At 41.3% G+C, this 20,698-nt stretch overlaps 1 protein-coding gene across 1 annotated transcript in view; it reads right to left on the bottom strand.

The window, feature by feature from the left end:
- LOC126474668 (anoctamin-7-like) overlaps nucleotides 1-20,698 on the bottom strand; it is a 290,663-nt gene that overhangs the window by 24,489 nt on the left and 245,476 nt on the right. Inside the window, exons 11-14 of the mRNA XM_050102146.1 lie at nucleotides 18,177-18,343; nucleotides 13,770-13,898; nucleotides 12,920-13,010; nucleotides 10,569-10,774 (exon numbers count right to left, since the gene is read on the bottom strand). Of these exons, the coding sequence (XP_049958103.1) occupies nucleotides 10,569-10,774; nucleotides 12,920-13,010; nucleotides 13,770-13,898; nucleotides 18,177-18,343 (593 nt within the window). The remainder of the gene's footprint in view (nucleotides 1-10,568; nucleotides 10,775-12,919; nucleotides 13,011-13,769; nucleotides 13,899-18,176; nucleotides 18,344-20,698) is intronic.

The raw sequence follows: 20,698 nt of genomic DNA, 5'->3' as shown, positions 1-20,698 counted from the left end.
GAGGCTAGTGAAGTTGATTTTTTCCCATAAAGCCATTCTGATTTTTAAATATTAAATTCTGTTACTGCAGGAATGTGATTAGTCTAGTGTAAATAACTTTCTAAATTACCTTAGAAAATGCAGTTAAAATTGAGATGGGTTGATAGTTTTCAATTATAGATCACCACCTCTCTTGTAAATCAGGATTACTTGTGCTATCTTTGCATTCTCTTGGGGCACTACCTGGTGCACTTACATAATTTATTGCTGTGGCCATGGCATTAGGCATGTTGTCTATGCAACTTTTTTAAGGTGCTGATAGATGACCCGTTTTGAAATTTTTAGTGACTTTATTATGTATTTTACTTTACTATTGTTAGTTGGCGTGAAATATATGCTATATTTAGCTGTAACACTCTTACATCTATGGAGTGTGTTGAAATGGCTACTGATGAAGATCCCAATAGAAGAAAAGCACTCGTTAGAAACATTTTCGATCCAATAACAGAAATCTATAATATTCCCTATGATGAGATCAGTAGCCGATTTGTCCTTACAATCCCTAGAGCTATTTATAACTTTCTAGCCAGCTGTGCCAATGTTACTCAAGTTTCTTAACATTGAGGCTATGTATTTACGAGGGCGGTTCAGAAAGTAACCTCCGATTGGTCACAGTGCGGGTTGTGGGGGGAGTAGCGACGCCATCTGTGCGTTCATGCACTCAACAGGTCAGTCGGCATCAAGCCGTGGTCGAGTGAACGTCGTACCTGCGCTAGTTTAGTTTTTGTGGCAGTTTGAAATGTGTGCTGCAATAATGTGTGCCTCTGCATTAGACTTTCTGTCACGTTATGAGGACGAAGGAGAACCATTGTTAAACAGAATCGTGACCGGTGACGAAACCTGGATTAAGTACGTGAACCCTGCTGAGACAAAAGAACAATCAAAGATGTGGGCACATTCAAATTCGCCTACCAAACCAAGAAAAGCCTCGCAAGATTTTTCTGCCAGAGAACTGATGGCAACGGTGTTTTGGGATGCCAAAGGGGTGTTGTTGGTTGAATTCATGGAACGTGGTACGACCATTAATCAAGACGTGTACTGTGAAACAATAAAAAAGTTACGACGGGCTATACAGAACAAACGCCGTGGTATGCCGACTTCCGGTATCATTTTTTTGCACGATAACGCCCGTCCTCACTCTGCTCGCAGAACAACGGCCCTTCTTGAGTCCTTCAAGTGGGACGTTATCAACCATCCACCTTACAGCCCAGACCTGGCGCCAAGTGATTATCACCTCTTCATGCATTTGAAGAAATGGCTCGGGTCACAGCGGTTTGATGACGACGAAGAGCTCAAAGATGCGGTCACAGGCTGGATCCAGGCACAAGCGGGTGATTTTTATGCAGAAGGAATTTCAAAGCTTGTGAAGAGATACGTAAGTGCCTCAATCGCTATGGAGACTATGTAGAAAAATAGTGAAAAGATGTAGTTGTAAGATGTATATATTAAAATATTTTTATTTAACTTGGTGTATTTTTTTAAATCAACCGGAGGTTACTTTCTGAACGGCCCTCGTACTTCTACTTTCTAGCAGCATATCTTTGAAGTAAATATGATAGTTCTTAAATTCTACCTTCAGTCTTTGATTATTGCCATTCTAAAGCACTGCACACTGAAAAAGTGTAAGTTTTTCTCTTGCTGTTTTCACTTCATGATTTATCCAGTTATTTAACTGCGTTTTTCAAAGTCATTTACTGGCAAGATAATTTATTGACATGAGACATGAAAACAATAATAAAATTTTGACGCATATTCACTGAAAGTAATGTTTTTTTTCATACCTTTTTAGGCTTTTTAGCACACTGTTGAGATTTTCAACACGTCATCATGGGTGGTTCTTTTTGTCATATACTGTTTCTTTTTGCTGTTGACAAAGATTATCAGCTTTGTGATCAGAAATGGCACACTTCACAGCTGATACACTGTATGCAATGTGAGATGTGTTATGATGATGTAAATGCAGTATATGCTGGGATTGACCCTTCTAGTGGACCCACTTCTCAGGAAAGTTATTAGTATTATGTCCACCCAGCCATTTTTTTGCAGTGTTTACTGTGCATGTTAAACAAGTAGGCCATCATGAACTTAAAAAAAAATCTAGGTTGCCACATGGAGGTCTGTAAAGACCTGTAATAATTAAGTTCTTTTTCCCCACTTTTAGTCAACTGCTAATAACTTGATTATACCCTCCATGGTGAAAGTACTTACATCTATTACCTTATAGTTATTATTTCTTGCTGCAAATATTGCTAGCCCATCACCATATTCCTCTCTTCTGCTGAAGGCAGAGCTGAAGATGACATACATTAATTAGCTCATCTGTAGTATGCACCAAGGGGTGGGGTGCAACAACTGGATATGCTACATATCATCCCTGTCAACAGACCTTCAGGTTCTTACCACTGAAGCAGTGGAGGGCAAAAAAGTTACTGGTGGTACCTACTGAGGAAATCAAATACTCTGGATAGGGATTATGGAACTATATCTGCACATATGAGATTTCCTACAGAAGAGCTTTAGAAACAACAAACTGTGTAATTGGGTCACTACTCCCAACCACATTTTGGAAGACTGCCCTGCCCCCCCCCCCCCCCCCCCCCCCCTCCGTCTGATTTGTCTCTCCCAAGGATTTGCAAGGATTCTAAGTGCAAATGTGGCTTAACTAAGTTGTGGGAGTTCCAAAACTATGCTTTTTCCAGTTAAGGTTCTCATTTTCTACCCTATTTATTATTATTTCCTCGCCACCCATTACACCTATCATTGCTATAATACCCTAGACTTGTATAACTGAATATTTTGTGCCTTTTTAAAATTTATGGTGAGACCATTCACAGAAAACCAGTCAATGATGCTTTTAAGAACACTGTTTACCAATTTTTTTTGTTTCTGCATTTATGGATGGATTGTTTCAATACTAGAGTCATCTGCAGAAAGACCAAATTCTGCTTATTGTATATTAGACAGAAAATCATTTAAATATATTAGGAACAATGGTGGACCTAACACTGAGCCTTGGGAACACCATACTTTATTTCTCCCCAGTCAGATTTATGCTCCTGGACCATATTGGTTGAAATACCAAGTACAACAGCATTATTAGTTAGTGATGAGTAGTATCAGACCCAGCAAACTGCTTGACCAAGAGCTGTGATGAATATTTTCCAGGATATGGTTGGCAGTAGTGATCCAATCACACAGATCATTCATTTTAAAGCTAGTCTGTATGAAATCTCTCATGTGTGCAAGATGTAAATCCATAATCCATATCCAGTTTACTACTGGTTTCACCAAGTTCCTATGTAGGTATTACCAGTGATATGTTCGCCCTCCACTCCAACTGCTTCAGTGATAAGAGTCTGAAGGTCTCTTGAGACAGGGATGATATGTAGCATATCCAACTGTTGCCCTTGTCAAGTGTGCATACTGTTCCATTCCACTGTGTTTTAATCACTCAATGAAACTCCATATTTGCAATTCTATCATGAATAAGGCAAGAGTATATGATGACAAAACATCATCTGCTAATGGAAAAGTACCTATGTAAAACTACATTTGTTGTTGCAAGCAAATGTTTAACTTATTGCCAAATATACCTCATTTATGACTACTGTGATTCAGACGATTATAACCATCTGTTACACAGTATTATTTCATCAGTGACTTGTGCTTCATTATATTTTATGTCATAATATTTGTCAACCTTCGTCCTTTTATTGTACATAAATTCAGAGTTTTACACATAAATGACCTATGTAGGTGGCAGAACAAACAAAACCCCATATTTTAAAAATGAATTTTATTTGGTTTCAGCCGTTTAAGGTACCTTCCTTGTCAGTGTGGTGGTGGTAAAGGAGAAGAATAATGTGGGCAGTGAAGAGGGCTCCAAAGCATACCCCAGACATGCTGCATAGAATTCAGGATGGAAGATAGGTGACCACTTCATATATGAAATTATTGGCTGCTGAAAATATTCATACATGAGAAGCAACTCATTGTCATACCTTGATGTTTTTGTATGATATCATTATCTAATACACCAGCATAAGGACATAACCAAGCATGAACTATGTCATCCCTATAGGCCTGTGCAGTCATAGTACAATGGGAAATCTGTGAGTCTTACCCCACAGACAAACACTGTCATGTCTTTTGTTGGTGTCTGAAGGATAACTGGTTCTAACTTCTCAGAAACTCATACTATATCTGCTATCACTCTGCAAGATAAATAGGACTCACCCGTGAAAAGTGATCCAGTACACATAATGGCTTGCCCATTCAAAACACTCTCTCCTATATCAAACACGAAACACTTCACTGTCATGGTTACCTTGCATATACATCACCTTCAAAAAATCTCCTGGACATGGTGATCAATTATATGAGTATCGCCCTGTAGTAAGTGTTTACTATGTGGCAATCAGTTCCAAGAAATCACTTAGAATAAAATCTTTCACACAGGAGCAGAGTCTGTTCTCCACCCACCACCCTTCCCATTGCTTTCTTTAGATCTTTCTAAATAGTTGAACTATGTACAGGAAGAACTGTGCAGTTCAGTAAATATTATCAGATTAAAGAGCAACACTCTTACAGTACAACAATGTAGGAAAAGACAGATTGCTACTTACTGTAAAGAAGACACATCAAGTTGCAGGTAGGCACAATTAAAAGACACTTACATAAACCTTTCTGCCACAGCCTCCATCAGTAAAAAAAAAAAAAAAGACCACACACACACACACACACACACACACACACACACACACACACACACACACACACACACACACACGAGATCGCGACTCCCGCATCTCGGACAGGAATGCAACTATCATGTTGGATGCAAGCAGCACTCTGGAGGAGGTGGAGAAGGGGAAGGGATAGTAGTGTGTGGGTGGGGAGAGAGATGAATGCATTCTACTGGAGTGTGCAGGGACTAAACTGCCAACAGGTGTGGTGTCAGGATGATGTGGGGCAGGGAGGTGTGGAAGAAAGAAGAGGAGTGGGGAAAGATGGGCAAATCCATTGGCAGAGGGCTGCAAATAAACAGGGTGGGAGATGAGAATGGGGAGGAGATGATAGCACAGACAGGGTGGAAACTGTTGGGTGGAGGGAGTGGCGACAGTGTGTTACTGTAGGTTGAGATGGGAATAATTATGGGAGCAGAGAATGTGTTGTAAAGATAAGTCCCATCTGCACAGTTCAGAAAAGCTGGTGGTGGTGGGAAGGATCCAGATGACTTGGGTAGTGAAGCAGCCATTGAAATCAAGTGTGTTGTGCTGTGCTGCATGTTGTGCCACACGGTGGTCTACTTTGCTCTTGGCCACAGTTCAGTGGTGGCTGTTCATCCTGGTTGACAGGTGGTTGGTAGTCATACCAATTTAAAAAGCTGCGTAATGATTGCAGCAAAGCTGGTAAATGACATGGTTGCTTTCACAGAAGGCCCGGCCCCTGATGGGGTAGGATTAACCTGTGATGGGACTGGAAAAGGAAGAGCTGGGTGGGTGGATTGGGCAGGTTTTGTACCAGGGTCTTCCACAGGGATATGATGGATATGACCCTTGTGGCAAGGGGTTGGGGTTGCAAGTGGCACAGGGATGGACTACAATATTATGGAGGCTGGGTGGATGATAGAACACCACATTATGAGGGGTGGAATGTATCTCAGGTAGGATGCCCCTCACTTCAGGGCATGATGATAGATGATCAAAGCCCTGGTGAAGGATGTGGTTTAGCTCTTCCAGTCTTGGGAAGTACTGGGTAATGATGGGGACACTCCTTTGTGGGTGGTCCTTGGGGTTGGTGGGACGATTTGGGAAGTGAGGGGAATGGCATGGGAGATTTGTTTTCTGTTTAGGTTGGTGGGATCTTGCCTGTCTGTGAAGGCCTTGATGGGATTCACAGCATACCAAGCAAGTATCCTTTTCCCTGGCTAAAACCAGTCCCACATCCTGGTTCTCAAATGCTGCCTAAACCACTTCATCTGGATCACACCCCTCCTTTCACAATGACCAACACCTTTTCAAATTTTGCCATTCCCTGGCCCTCGCAAACCTGGTACTGCAAAGGCATCCCAGAACCACCTCAGCTCCCTTGACAAGATACTACTATCTGCAATCCCTACTCGATATACCACACTTCTGAAACTGAATTCCTTGCTCTTCGGCACCTGGAGGAGTATTCCAGACACCACCTCCATAACGTATCCAACCCGCCGACACCCTACTACTGCCACTATACAATACCTATTGTACCCACAATATTCCTCCTCATCCATCCCTCATAGCAGTTAAACCCTGCCTTGACCTTTTTAATTGCCACACCCACAAAAATTCCCTACTTACCAACTCTCCACCAAATCCAAGAGCCAAAACCTCCCTTGGCTCCACAGAAATTTGTCCTCTCCAAAGGCTTCAGCTTCAGATTTACACCCAAATTTAACCATGCTGGACTTGTCAAAGACCTACTTTCCTCCTCTCAATCCCTGCAATGAAAGCACTTCTTAGCTGCCAATCTCTCCAACCAAAACCACCCTAACTCCAACATTGAACACTGCCTCTTCCAGTACCTGCAGACGAAGGTTCCACCACTGATGTTATGAATCGCTGGGACTATCTGGCAGAAGGCCTCAGCCAATTACCTGACTACTACACCTACAAACTCTGCCAGAAGTCCAACACAAACTCCAGTCCCTGCTTAAAGCCTTAGCCCCTTCCCAGAAAATGTCCCCTAAATCCATTTCCCTCCTCACCCCTATTACACCCTACACACCCGTCTTCTATATGCTCCCCGAAATCCACAAACCCAACAATTTTGGACACCCCATATGGCTGGTTATTGTGCTGTCACTGAAACAGTTTCAGTGCTTACTGACCAACATCTCCAACCAGTTGTCTGTAGCCTAGCCTCCCACATCAAAGATATCAACCATTTCTTTCACCAACTCTCCACCATCCCCATCCCTTTACCTCCTGGATCCGTATTCGTCACTGTTGACACCACCTCCCTATACACCAACATCCCTTATGCCCATAATCTTACTGCTATCGAACACTGCCTCATCCCTCATACATGTTACTAACTTTATCCTAACCCACTACTACTTCTCATTTGAAGGGAAGGTATATAAACAAATCTCTGGCACAGCCATGGTCACCAATATAGCACTCTCCTATCCCAACATTTTTAGGGCCATCTAGAGGATACCTTCCTAGCCTCACAAAACACCACACCCTTAGTCTGGTTCAGGTCCATCGACGATATCTTCATGATCTGCACTCAGGGTCGAGACACCCTATCTTCATTCCTCCACAGCCGCAACACCTCTCCCCTCCACTTCATGTGCTACTCCTCAACCCAGTGTGCCACCTTCGTAGTTGTTGAACTCCACCTCTGTGGTGGCTCCATCTGCACCTCTGTCCACAATGAACACACCAACCACCAATGCTACTTGCATTTTGACAGCTGTCTCCCTTTCACACCAAAAAGTCCCTCCCATACAGCCTGGCCACCTGTGGAAGGTGTATCTGCAGTAACAAGAACACCTGTGCTCAGTATGCTAGGGTCTCACCAAGACCTTCAGGCAGGCAGTATCCCCCAGACCTAGTCAGTGAAAAGATGTCCTGTGCCATATCCCCTCAAACCCCCAATCCTCTCACCACCCTCAAGAACCAGCCACAAAGGTGTGACTCCCTCATCACCCAGTACCACCCCAGACTGGAACAACTGAACCTCATCCTTGTACTACATCCTTTGCCAGGGGTTTGATTACCTATCATGATACCCTGAAATGATGAACATCCTGACTGTGATGTTTCCCAGCCCTTCTAAAGTGGTGTTCTGTCACCCACCCAATCTTCACAACATCCTAGTCCATACCTATGCCACTCTCAATCCCAACCCCTTGCCACAAGGATCATGCCCCAGTGGGAAGCCCAGGTACAAAACCTGCCCAATCCACCCATCCAACACTTCCTTTTTAGTCCTGTCACAGGTTTATCCTACCCCATCAGGGGCTGGGCTATCAATGAAAGCAGCCATGTCATTTACAAGCTCTGCTGCAATCATCGCACAGCTTTTTATATTGGTATGACTACAAACCAGCTGTCCACTGGGACGAACAGCCACTAATGAACTTCGCTACGACAAAGTAGACCACCATGTGACACAGCATGCAGCTGAGCATAACACACTTTATTTCAATGGCTGCTTCACTACCCAAGCCATCTACACTCCTGGAAATGGAAAAAAGAACACATTGACACCGGTGTGTCAGACCCACCATACTTGCTCCGGACACTGCGAGAGGGCTGTACAAGCAATGATCACACGCACGGCACAGCGGACACACCAGGAACCACGGTGTTGGCCGTCGAATGGCGCTAGCTGCGCAGCATTTGTGCACCGCCGCCGTCAGTGTCAGCCAGTTTGCCGTGGCATACGGAGCTCCATCGCAGTCTTTAACACTGGTAGCATGCCGCGACAGCGTGGACGTGAACCGTATGTGCAGTTGACGGACTTTGAGCGAGGGCGTATAGTGGGCATGCGGGAGGCCGGGTGGACGTACCGCCGAATTGCTCAACACGTGGGGCGTGAGGTTTCCACAGTACATCGATCTTGTCGCCAGTGGTCGACGGAAGGTGCACGTGCCCGTCGACCTGGGACCGGACCGCAGCGACGCACGGATGCACGCCAAGATCGTAGGATCCTACGCAGTGCCGTAGGGGACCGCACCGCCACTTCCCAGCAAATTAGGGACACTGTTGCTCCTGGGGTATCGGCGAGGACCATTCGCAACCGTGTCCATGAAGCTGGGCTACGGTCCCGCACACCGTTAGGCCGTCTTCCGCTCACGCCCCAACATCGTGCAGCCCGCCTCCAGTGGTGTCGCGACAGGCGTGAATGGAGGGACGAATGGAGACATGTCGTCTTCAGCGATGAGAGTCGCTTCTGCCTTGGTGCCAATGATGGTCGTATGCGTGTTTGGCGCCGTGCAGGTGAGCGCCACAATCAGGACTGCATACGACCGAGGCACACAGGGCCAACACCCGGCATCATGGTGTGGGGAGCGATCTCCTACACTGGCCGTACACCACTGGTGATCGTCGAGGGGACACTGAATAGTGCACGGTACATCCAAACCGTCATCGAACCCATCGTTCTACCATTCCTAGACCGGCAAGGGAACTTGCTGTTCCAACAGGACAATGCACGTCCGCATGTATCCCGTGCCACCCAACGTGCTCTAGAAGGTGTAAGTCAACTACCCTGGCCAGCAAGATCTCCGGATCTGTCCCCCATTGAGCATGTTTGGGACTGGATGAAGCGTCGTCTCACGCGGTCTGCACGTCCAGCACGAACGCTGGTCCAACTGAGGCGCCAGGTGGAAATGGCATGGCAAGCCGTTCCACAGGACTACATCCAGCATCTCTACGATCGTCTCCATGGGAGAATAGCAGCCTGCATTGCTGCGAAAGGTGGATATACACTGTACTAGTGCCGACATTGTGCATGCTCTGTTGCCTGTGTCTATGTGCCTGTGGTTCTGTCAGTGTGATCATGTGATGTATCTGACCCCAGGAATGTGTCAATAAAGTTTCCCCTTCCTGGGACAATGAATTCACGGTGTTCTTATTTCAATTTCCAGGAGTGTAGATCCTTCCCTCCATCACCAGCTTTTCTGAACTATGCAGATGGGACTTAACTTTACAACACAGGCTCCACTCCCTTAATTATCCTGGCCTCAAGCAATGGTAACATACTGTCCCCAAACCCTCCACCAAACAGTTTTCACCTCTTCTGTCCTATCATCTCCTCCTCATTCTCACCTCCCACCATGTTTATTTGCAGCCCTCTGCCAACAGATTCGGCTATCTTTCCCTGCTCCTCTCCTTTTTTTTCTCCTTTTATTCCGCACCTCACTGCCTTGCAGCCTCCTGACACTGCACCTGTTGGCAGTCTAGTTCCTGCACACTCCACCAGAGAGTGTTCGTCTCTCTCCTCACCCATACACTACTATCCCTTCCCTTGCCTGCCCTCTCCAGATTGATGTTTGCAACCCATGTGATAGTTGCAGTCTGGCAAGAGACACTGAAGCTGGTGATTGTGTGTGCATGAGGTTGGTTTGCTGGTGTGTGTGAATAGTATGTCTCTTTCTTTCACTGATTTTGAAGACTGTGGCAGAAAGATTTATGGAAGTGTCTTAATTGTGCTTGTTTTCAACTTGACATTTCTTCTTTACAGTAAGTAGCAATCTGTCTTCTCCTACATTATTGATATTCATACCTGGAGTTTCTATTGTTTAACTGTTACAGTAAACCTACTGGTGCTATTGTAAGTTTTAATTTTTATGTGATACTGATCATTGCAAATTTGAGCAATGTGTAGTGGTATGTGCCTCTAACATCAATATCAGAAAGAACAATAATTATAAGATAAAGTAAGACATTCAGTTTTAATGTGTCCATGGTGTCAATAGAGCTGATTATATAGTAAAAGCAAATGTGTACAGTATTGTGTATTTTAATACTTACATTGCTTATGACTGCCAGATGTGCCAGCATATCAAGAATTTTGAACCAAATGCCTATATTCTCTGCCCGCTCTGCAACTGTGCGTCTTGTTTCACACACAAACTTTTGTGCATCCAAACGAATTTCAACCCAGTTATTGAGGAGAGCAAACAATGGAGCAAGTGGAAATGCTGCTACAAATATTGTGATGAAACCAAACTGGAGTACTGCAATGGAAATTCTCTGTATTAAATATGCTGAAGATAATTTAAGCTAATTACAAACACATGACTTAGATCACATTAAAATCAATAAAAATAAAACTACAACACTAAATAAAACTGCAACACTGATTGATGGTTATTTTATAAACAGATTAATTAAATATTAATGCCTATCTTTGAATGATATGCTAAATTATAATTTAACTGAGGAAAGTATAACTACATACATCAAATTCTCATGTGAAAATAGATGACTCTTTACACACTGCCCGACAAAAAGTTAAGCATCAAAATATGTCAATCTAACTACACACACACACACACACACACACACACACACACACACACACACAAAAAATCATTGATGGGTATGTAAATGATTAGAGTTGCAATTCTCTGTGACAAGTAGACCAGCCACCAGACTGAATTAGTGTTGTTTATGTTTGTTGTGAGGCCTGAAAGGGTACATACGGGGCATGAACCACATTGGATGTTGAGAGACCACAGTGAAGGACAGAGAGATGCCATGTACTCATGTGAAACAGCATTATCAACCTCTGACAGAATTTGAAAGGGGCTAAATTATGTGTCTCCATTTGGCTGGCTAGTTGAATCATGCAATATCCAAATTTGTCAGGCATTCAGATGTGACTGTGGCCTGAAGTTGGACTACATGGGAATGTTAGGGCAGGAGGCATACTCAGCACCATGGTTCCAGTTGACTTTGTCTGACCACCACAAGGGAAGATCACAGTACTGTGTGCCCAGCATGTCATAACCCCCTTCACATCTCTGCCTGCCATCTGAGAAAAAGTAATGGACTCACCGCAACGTTCTGTGTCACCCCGCATCCCTGGTCAAAGACTAGTAGCAGCCAGACTGGGAAATTACTGTCCCATGCATAGGTTGCCATTAACACCTCAACACAAATGGATGTGTTTGGGGTGGTACCCTGACTGGTAAGCAGGGAATGCTAATTGAAGTGTTACAGTATGTTTATTGATGAATGGTGGTTCTGCACTGCCCTGGATGACCATCATCAGTGAGTATGGTGGCGACCTGGAAAGAGATCACATTCTTCCAATGTTTTGGACATGCACAGTGGTACTACTCCTGGTGTCATGGTGTGGCCAACCATTGAGTATGACTGTAGACTGTGACATAGTTATTGAGGGAACTCTGATGGGAAACTCGTACATCCTGGATCTTCATGTGTTACCTCTCATGTGACATCACGGTGCCATCTTCCAACAGGACAATGCTCCTCCATTCACGGGACATGTCTCTGTGACCTGTATACAAAACGTTGAGTTACTTCTGTGGCCAGCATGATTCCCAGATCTGTCCCCAAAAGAACATGCATGGGTCCAACATGGATGTCAACTCTGTCCCAGTGCCAGTATCCTGGACACCCAGTGCCAGTATCCTGGACACCCAGTGCCAGTTACAACCATTGGGTGCCAGCTTGCTTCATGAGAGGATATAGTGGCTTGACACCTTTCCCACCTAAATCAGGGCATGCATCCGGGTTAGAAGGGCTGCAACATCATACTGAGAAGTGAGCTCATACTGATAAGTTCTATATAAAATTGGCTCAGTTTTGTCATCACTGAAATAACATCACATATCCTCTCAAGTAATGAAATTTGGATGTGGAAAACTGTTCAAAATTACTTTAAATTTACATTTAACGACAATGCACAGTCTTTGTTTCTTTGTACTATTGCTAGTTATTGAAAAATTCATCAAGTTCCTGCCAGTCTTTAAATATATTGAAGTCAATACATTTATTTCAATCACATGAATAATTAAAGATCATTAGCACATGTAGCAGTTCTCTTGTTGAATCTGCCGACCAACCCTTGATCATTAACAAGATTTTATTTTGTGTGTGTGTGTGTGTGTGTGCGCGTGTGTGTGTGCGTGTGTGTGTGTGTGCGCGTGTGTGTGTGCGTGCGCTTGGGGCTTACTTGTTCTCAACAGTGAGGGTGCCGAAAGATTTCCTTAAATATATGAACATGTATAACAGGTTTTCCTATCACTTTTTACAATTTACTAAATCCTTTGATTTTGTCTTAACTTTTGGAGAACAAACCATTACTTCAAACATATTGTTTTATAAGATTAATGACAGAGAAAGAGGCTTACCCATTTCCAGATATTCTTGAAAAAGTCCTTCATTCTGTATAAGTTGGTAATCTTCTTCCCATCGGGTCTTGTGCTTCTTAGTAAGCTTAACCTGGAATATTTGAATCATCTTGAGTAGGATGATAATTGTGTTGCAAAACTACACAAGAAAAGCATAGAATGTATGTACAATGTATACACAGTAAATATATTGTAAGTATTTATTTACTGTAACTTATCTGAGACTTCCCACAAAATCTGATAGAGGAGTCTTACAAATAATGATAAAAGAAGAAAAATGTTTTACATTTTCTTAAATAGCTACCATAAGTCAACTTTCATGACAGCCATAACAATCATGCCTAACTGCATTTTCTTATTTCCAATACATGTGAGATCATTAGACGAAATATTGTTTAGAATGTTTGAGACTCTTATCACAAGCATCTATAATATGTTGCCTGTATGTTACAGTCTACGTAGTAGTTGTGGACATATATCTGTCCTCTATCAGTCTCTAAAAACAGACAATTCCCATTTACATAAAGGAAACGAACCACCACAACTGTATTGTCAAAGAAATTTTCCAAGCAACTAGTTTGCCCAACACTCACAACACTTACGCCATCTTCAGCTCCACTATAAACGAAAGGAGCATTTTCATTCCTTGGCCCATGTATTGTAGAACCCATGTAACACTAGTTGTCATGGACTGCATACATCAGGAGTGTATAATCTACAATGTGTTGTCACAAATGTCCCCGTTAACAGTTATATAATCCTTATCCATGTCACACCTCAAGTATGCTCGGTGTTTATTAACACTGAACAGAAGCTAATGAAAGTTGTTACTACCAACGTAATGGCTCACTTGTTTCTTGTGCCACCATGCTTTCAGCTTTGGGACAAGTATTTCTTGTGCATTGTTTATTATCTGCTTTCCAATCATTATGACAGCTAATTGCTGTGCTAATTCAATCAGACATCCTCCAGCACTGCACTAGAAAAGAGAAGGAAGTATTATATTTAAGCAGTTTCCTGGAAGCATTTATACACATTACAGATATCAAAATCGTAAATCAAAACTTATATCCAGTGTACATATCTTTTGCTCTGTATTTTATTTGCATTTGCTACATACTTTATGAATTTAAGAATTTATTATGCTCTGTCCAAGCGAACTTGAGGCAAGATTTTACAGACTATAATGAGTTATGAAAAGAAATTAGTATTAAAATTAAATATATATTTTGTAACAATATTGTTAAAAGGAAAGTTGCTACTCACCGTAAAGCAGAGGTGCTGAGTCGCAGATAGGTACAACAAAAAGACTGTCACAAATATAGCTTTTAGCCAGTAAGGCCTTCTTCAAAATTAGACGACACTCACACACACACACACACACACACACACACACACACACACACACACACACACACACACAAACGCAACTTGCACACACATGACTGCAGTCTAATTCTGACCTTAATGGCCGAAAGCTGTATTTGTGAAAGTGTTTTTGTTGTGCCTATCTGTGACTCAGCACCTTACATTCCATCCTGGATTTTCCACTGTTACAGCAAATATAAATCTGTTGGCGAAATGGAAGGGGAAAAAAAAAATTACACAACACTGAAGGAATATTTAATGCCTATCAGATATAAGGAGGCAGTAAGAAACACCTATACCAACAACAACTCTCATAATATCTACAGAACAACATCACATAGAGAAATGGAAAAACAGAATGTGGAAACATCAAGCCGTGCATTAACCGAGAAGCAACAGAAGCTGTAGAGAAGAAGAAGAAGAAGAAGAAGAAGAAGAATGCTCTCAGTATATGGTATGATGAAATAGAGAATCTTAAATCTGTATTTGACTCCGTGTCAAGGGGGTATGTGTGAGAAGCACTGGTAGGAAAGAGGGTATCGATGAAATTGATAAATGTCGTAAACAGTGCGTATGAACTAGCAGGGGGAGTGATTTGCATTGATGGTGAAAAATCAGGAGAATTGCAAGTGGGAAAAGAAATCAAGCAAGGTGAATAGCCTCAGCCCCTTATTCTATATCATCTAATATAATACAATGTGTTTCAAACATGTTCTGTTCATCATCAGGTGTTTATACACACATACATAAAGAGAAAAGTTACTTAAAAATAAATTAACTGAAGCTAAATTAACCTGCAACTTTTTGCCCATTGCTCATTTCTCACTACTGTAGTGGCTGGTGTGGCATTGGGTGGGTGGGTGGGTGGGTGGGGGGGGGGGAGGGAGGGAGAGGGAGACAGTGGATGGCCAAAAATTGATGACATTGATGACAGTGATGTCTTCTGCTGGTTTTTCTTGTCTTCTAATGTATGACATCACCGCATATATAGGATGCAGATAGTTTTGCAGCAGTCGTGTGTTGCGACAATTGTGTGAAAGACTTTCATGACAGTTGATCACTTATGATTTCATCACCTTGTAGCTTCACTTGCATCACTGGTGTAATGGTGGAGCTGTTGAGTAACTTTACACTATTGCACAACAAGAAAAACCAGCAGAAGACATCACTGACTTTGATTTCTGGCCATCCACTGCCTCCCTCCCCCCCAAATGCCACACCAGCCACTACAGTAACAAACAATGGACAGAAAGTTCTAGGTTAATTCAGTTTAGGACAATTTATTTTTGAGTAAAATTTCTCTGTATGTATATATGTATAAACACCTAATGAACAAGTCATGTTCCAAACACATTGTATTATATTTGATTAAACATAGAACAAAAAAATAAAAGTGACTGGTAGCAGAAATTACAAATAAATAATTTACAATGCAATTATGGCTCCAATTACAGCATGTGGCATGGAGAAACATCTAATGTGGTTTGCTGCCACAAAAGGAAGTTTGTGAGAAGCACAGTAGGAAAGACCAGAAGACTTTGAGTTAGAAATTGAAGAACTTGAGAAGAGACTGGGCAGAAGATGGTTCGATGAACTCTCTGCCAAGCACTTAATTGTGAATTGCATGTAGTCATGTAGATGTAGACATAGATGCAGAAGAAAGTAATGAGTATGGTGGCTGAGGAGCACCAGTTGGTTGGTATTGGCATGTTGCAAGACTGGGAGAGGAAAGAAAAGCTAAATAAGCATTTAAACTGCATGTGCAGGGAGGTGCTGGATGATAAAAACTCTTCATCTCATGCAAGAACAGGGTCAAGAAACTGGGACAATGGCATGAGTGTGGAAGAATTGGACAGGACAAGGTTACCCAATGATTGAAAGCATAAGAGAACTGAAGAAGAAGAAGAAGAAGAAGAAGAAGAAGTAGTAGTAGTAGTAGTAGTAGGTGGTGGTGTTATGTGCATCATGCACCAATCCGTTATATACGAGTGGTTGCCTTTCCCTTGTTTTACGTATTTTTCCATCCAGGAATCTCCTTTACTGTTACATCTTCTGTCTATACATATATAAATTGAAGCCCACATCACAGTTTTCGTTTCTGTATTTGGGCCAATATCAGGAACTACTACAGGGCTTTTGATACAGTTTTTGCTAATAGTCTGACAGATTAATGAGGAATACATTGCAAACTACAGGTCATATTCTGTCTTCTGAATAATTATTTGGTCATGAGAGAAGAGCAGAGTATTTTTATGTGCACCTGTGTGTCCTGTTATTAATCTGAGACCTTGGTAAAGTTCTTGAATCAATTGTCTAACAATGTAATCCAAAAATATAATGAAATTGCCCCCGAAGTATCTACAACAGCATGGCTTGCAAGGCTACTCAACAGCAGTACCAGGTTGGCCTGAGCTATTGCTACCGGGCAGCCTGCATGGACTACTGCCAATTCCTCAATAACATGGTAAGCTGGACATCTTACATAGTAATCAGATGAAAACAGAGCTTTCAGTACTTAGTTAATGTTTAAGGGGTGTGAAAGGAAAAGCAGGAAATGGTCACACAGTAAATGTAGCTTGTGCTGGACTGGTGTTGGCTTTCAGCTACTATTATTGTCACAGGATGTCACTACAAACTTCAGTAGTATGGACTAGACAATATTTGTGGCTCACGAGAACTTTCCTGGCATGCGCACTATAAATCATTCCAGATATACGAAAGTGATGATATTCAGTTACCTTACATTAGTCTCAGAATTTTAATCTGAATTCTATGCAGTGGCCCTAAAAAAATTACTGCTATGCCACACAAGTTGTGCAGTTGCAGATACTTTGTGCTAACTGTGTGAAGCTGGGGCAAGTTGGTTGTTCAATATATAGTCGGAATACATTGAATGACAGTGGAAATGGGAACTTTATCAAAGTGTCAGATTACTAATAGGATACATAGATGATGATCAAATAATTATTCAAAAGTCAGAAAATGACCTCCAGATTGCAATGAAGATGATGATGATGAGGTCCCATACTCCAAGGAGTGTAGGGGACGATGCGGGAGACCCACACGGCTGACTAGGCAAGGTCCTAGCGGAGGTGGTTTGCCAATGCCTTCCTCCGACCGTAGTGGGGATGAATGACGATGACGACAACGACGACGACACAACACCCAGTCGTCTCGAGGCAGGGGAAATCCCTGACCCCGCTGGGAATCGAACCTGGGACCCCGGTGTGCAGGAAGTGAGAATGCTACCACAAGACCACGGGCTGCGGACACCAATACATCACCTAAATCAAATGTGTAAGAACTAACATTTAAAAATTTCAGTAAAAATTCAAAGTATTGGCCTTTGAGGGGAAATTTCCAGTTAGCTTCTGAACAGTACTATATGAACAATCAATAGAACCAATAGCACATTTCAGATTTACACTGTGATGTTAGCGACAAATATCAAAATGATATCACATGTAAATTACTTAAGTTTCAAATGACATGTGATGCATACATGGAACACTGCATGACAAAACAAGGGAGGATACAAAGTTTAAAATTTTACACAGTAATGATTACTGATATTTTGAAATACTGAAGCAAATTTTAGACTTAACTAAGGAGGACAAAAGAAGAACACAGCCAGTAGAAACGAAATATTTAAAGAACGTCGAAGACATACTCTCAGAGATTAAAGAAGAAGAACTTTTAAGTAATCAATTATAAGCGAACAGGGAAGAGAGACATAGGACAACCAAGGAACAGATGGCTTCAGTGGAGACAAAACAGTTTGTAAGCCAGCTTCATGAAGTGAAGAAGAAGAAGAAGAAGAAGAAGAAGAAGAAGAAGAAGAAGAAACTTGTCATGTTTTTTACATTTTAAGAAAAAATTAGGTACTCACATCTTCATTCCTGAGCTTCAGTATTTTAGTGTAGTTTCCAGGATAACCAACAAAACGACCCTTGAAAAATGCTATGTAAAATATTGATGAGTAGAAATTCACAAACTGGAAAATGAACACTTTGAATGTTAGATTGTCATCAAATTCTGTCTGTGTACGATGCATTTCTGAAACAAAATGAAGAATTTTTTCAAGCTGATGTTCTCAGTAAAACTGTTAAATTTTAGTAGAAATCAATCACATCTGAATAATGCAATGCAACTTTCAAACACATTGTTGCTTTATTGTATACATTTATGCAGTTATTTCAAAGTTCAACAAGCAAGTTTATGTGTCATCATTTAAAAACAGAGTCTTAATAGAGAAATTTAATGCTATATTTATTTAAGAAACTCTGAAAGAAATGGCTGTTTCCAACAAAAACATGAAAACAGGAAGCGCAAAATTCAGCTAAATTTATCAGAATAAAGGTTTTACATTAAAATAATATCATAACTTTTCATGTGATTGCATAGTAACATCTTCAAACTATGCACACTAAATTATTGATGGAATCACTAAGCAGTTACTACAAATTGTGAAAACAGTTATGAGGGTTGATAAGGGCTCGCCCAATCAACAATAAATTACTGTATCAACAATTTGTGGAAGAATTGTTGAGTTGTTTGAGGTAACAGGTACATTGATAAAAAGCTCCAGCTATTAGCTATAGCTTTGTAAGTCATTTTACAGTGGGCACTTTGTCCTGAAATAACATTTCTTTAATCCTCAATAAGATGAAATATAAAACTATTCTTTGGATACAGAGATTTCTACTCCATACTACATTTAGCATCTTGCCTGTGCAGGGTTTTCATTGCATTATGATGCCTGGAATTAAAACTTTTGAAATTAATCCATAGTTTACCTTTACCTGTTATGCCAGCGGGAACATGAAGCAGATCTCTTCAGCAATGCACTGTGATAATTATTCTGCTTCATGTTCTCTGTGGTATTCCACATAAGAAATAAGGATTATTATTTAGAATGAGAGACAATACCAGCAAATGAACTGAGTTATCTCCCATTTTAACCATAATGTATAGTACATCCCTTTAACAGAAAATTGTGCACAGTGGTTGTGAGAAAGCACGACACACATGATCCACGAAAATTTCATACGATGTCATTGACATCCATCTCTTCTATAATCTCAGAACATGCCCTGAGCTCAAACATAATAATGTACCTCAAACCGAATGACCTCCTTAATGCCACCCACAACAGATTTAGTAAACAACATATGAAACCCAATTCACACTTTTCTCACATGATATCCTGAAAGCCAAGGATCGAGGCAATATGGTGGATGCAGTATTGTTTGACTTCTGAAAACCATTTGGCTTGGTTCCATTTCAATAAGTATTAAAGTAAGTCTGATCATATGAGGTATCAAACAAAATTTGTGACTGTACTGAGGATTTATTGGTAGGGAACAGACACCGCATTGTGATGTAGACCCACTGTTAGAAGTAGAAGCAATTTTGCGGCTGGGTCAGGGAAATATATTGGGACCTACAGTTCATGTTGTATAAAATGATGTGGCACACATTACTGATACCAGTCTCTGTTTGCAGATGATGCAGTTACCTATAAAGAAAGGATGCATGAAAAAAGCTGTGCAAATACCCAGTCACATCTTGGTAAGATTTCAAAGTGGTGCAAAGGTTGGCAAATTGTTTTAAATGTACAGAAGTGTGAAATTATGCACTTCACAAAACACTGGAGTATCCTATGACTACAACACCAGTTGTTCACAGCTCTTCGGGCTCTTTCTTGCAACCTCATATCCAAGCTTCCCTAGCATTGTATAAACCATAGCTCAAATTTTTTCACTGCAAATCCTCCTCTACTCGATTTTTCCATTTTGCATTATGTCTTCGTTTTTTCCCCTTGTATGGAGGTTGCCAACAAAGTACTTCTTTCAGCCATCAGTCATCCCTAATCTCATTACAATCCCATGCCATTTCAGACAATGTTTTTCTGCTTCTTGGGTGATGTAAGTGGGAATTTTCATTCACTTCTTGATTTTGTTATTTGGGTTCTCTCTCGTTTTGAAACTCTAAGACTACTACTCAAAAAATTCATTTGGATAACTTCAAGTATCTTTCAATGTTATGTCAATTCTCAATATCTGGCTCCATATAAGCAAATGCTAATATTGTTAATTCATATCAGTTTTTTGTCTTTTTTTAATTTGGTCTAACCAAAGGGTGGAAGTTAGCTTATTGATTGATTATTTGGCTTGGTTGACCCCTGCCTTATTTCTTTTACTGGAACCTTGAGCTGAAACTATAACTCCCAGATACTTATTCTTTTGCTGTATCTCTAGTAGTTCCATCTATGATAATGTCATGATGATATTTCCCACAGAGATATTTTTCGTTTTAGAAAAATTTATTGATAATTCTGCCTTACTGCATGTGTATGATTTTGTTAATAATGTACTCTGTATCATATTATCTGCAGGCAATGTACTTTGA

Source organism: Schistocerca serialis, chromosome 4, assembly GCF_023864345.2.
Source record: "Schistocerca serialis cubense isolate TAMUIC-IGC-003099 chromosome 4, iqSchSeri2.2, whole genome shotgun sequence".
In the NCBI taxonomy this organism is placed as follows: Eukaryota; Metazoa; Arthropoda; class Insecta; order Orthoptera; family Acrididae; genus Schistocerca; species Schistocerca serialis.
The sequence above is the reverse complement of the archived record's forward strand: the minus strand, read 5'-3'. Positions and strand labels throughout refer to the sequence as shown.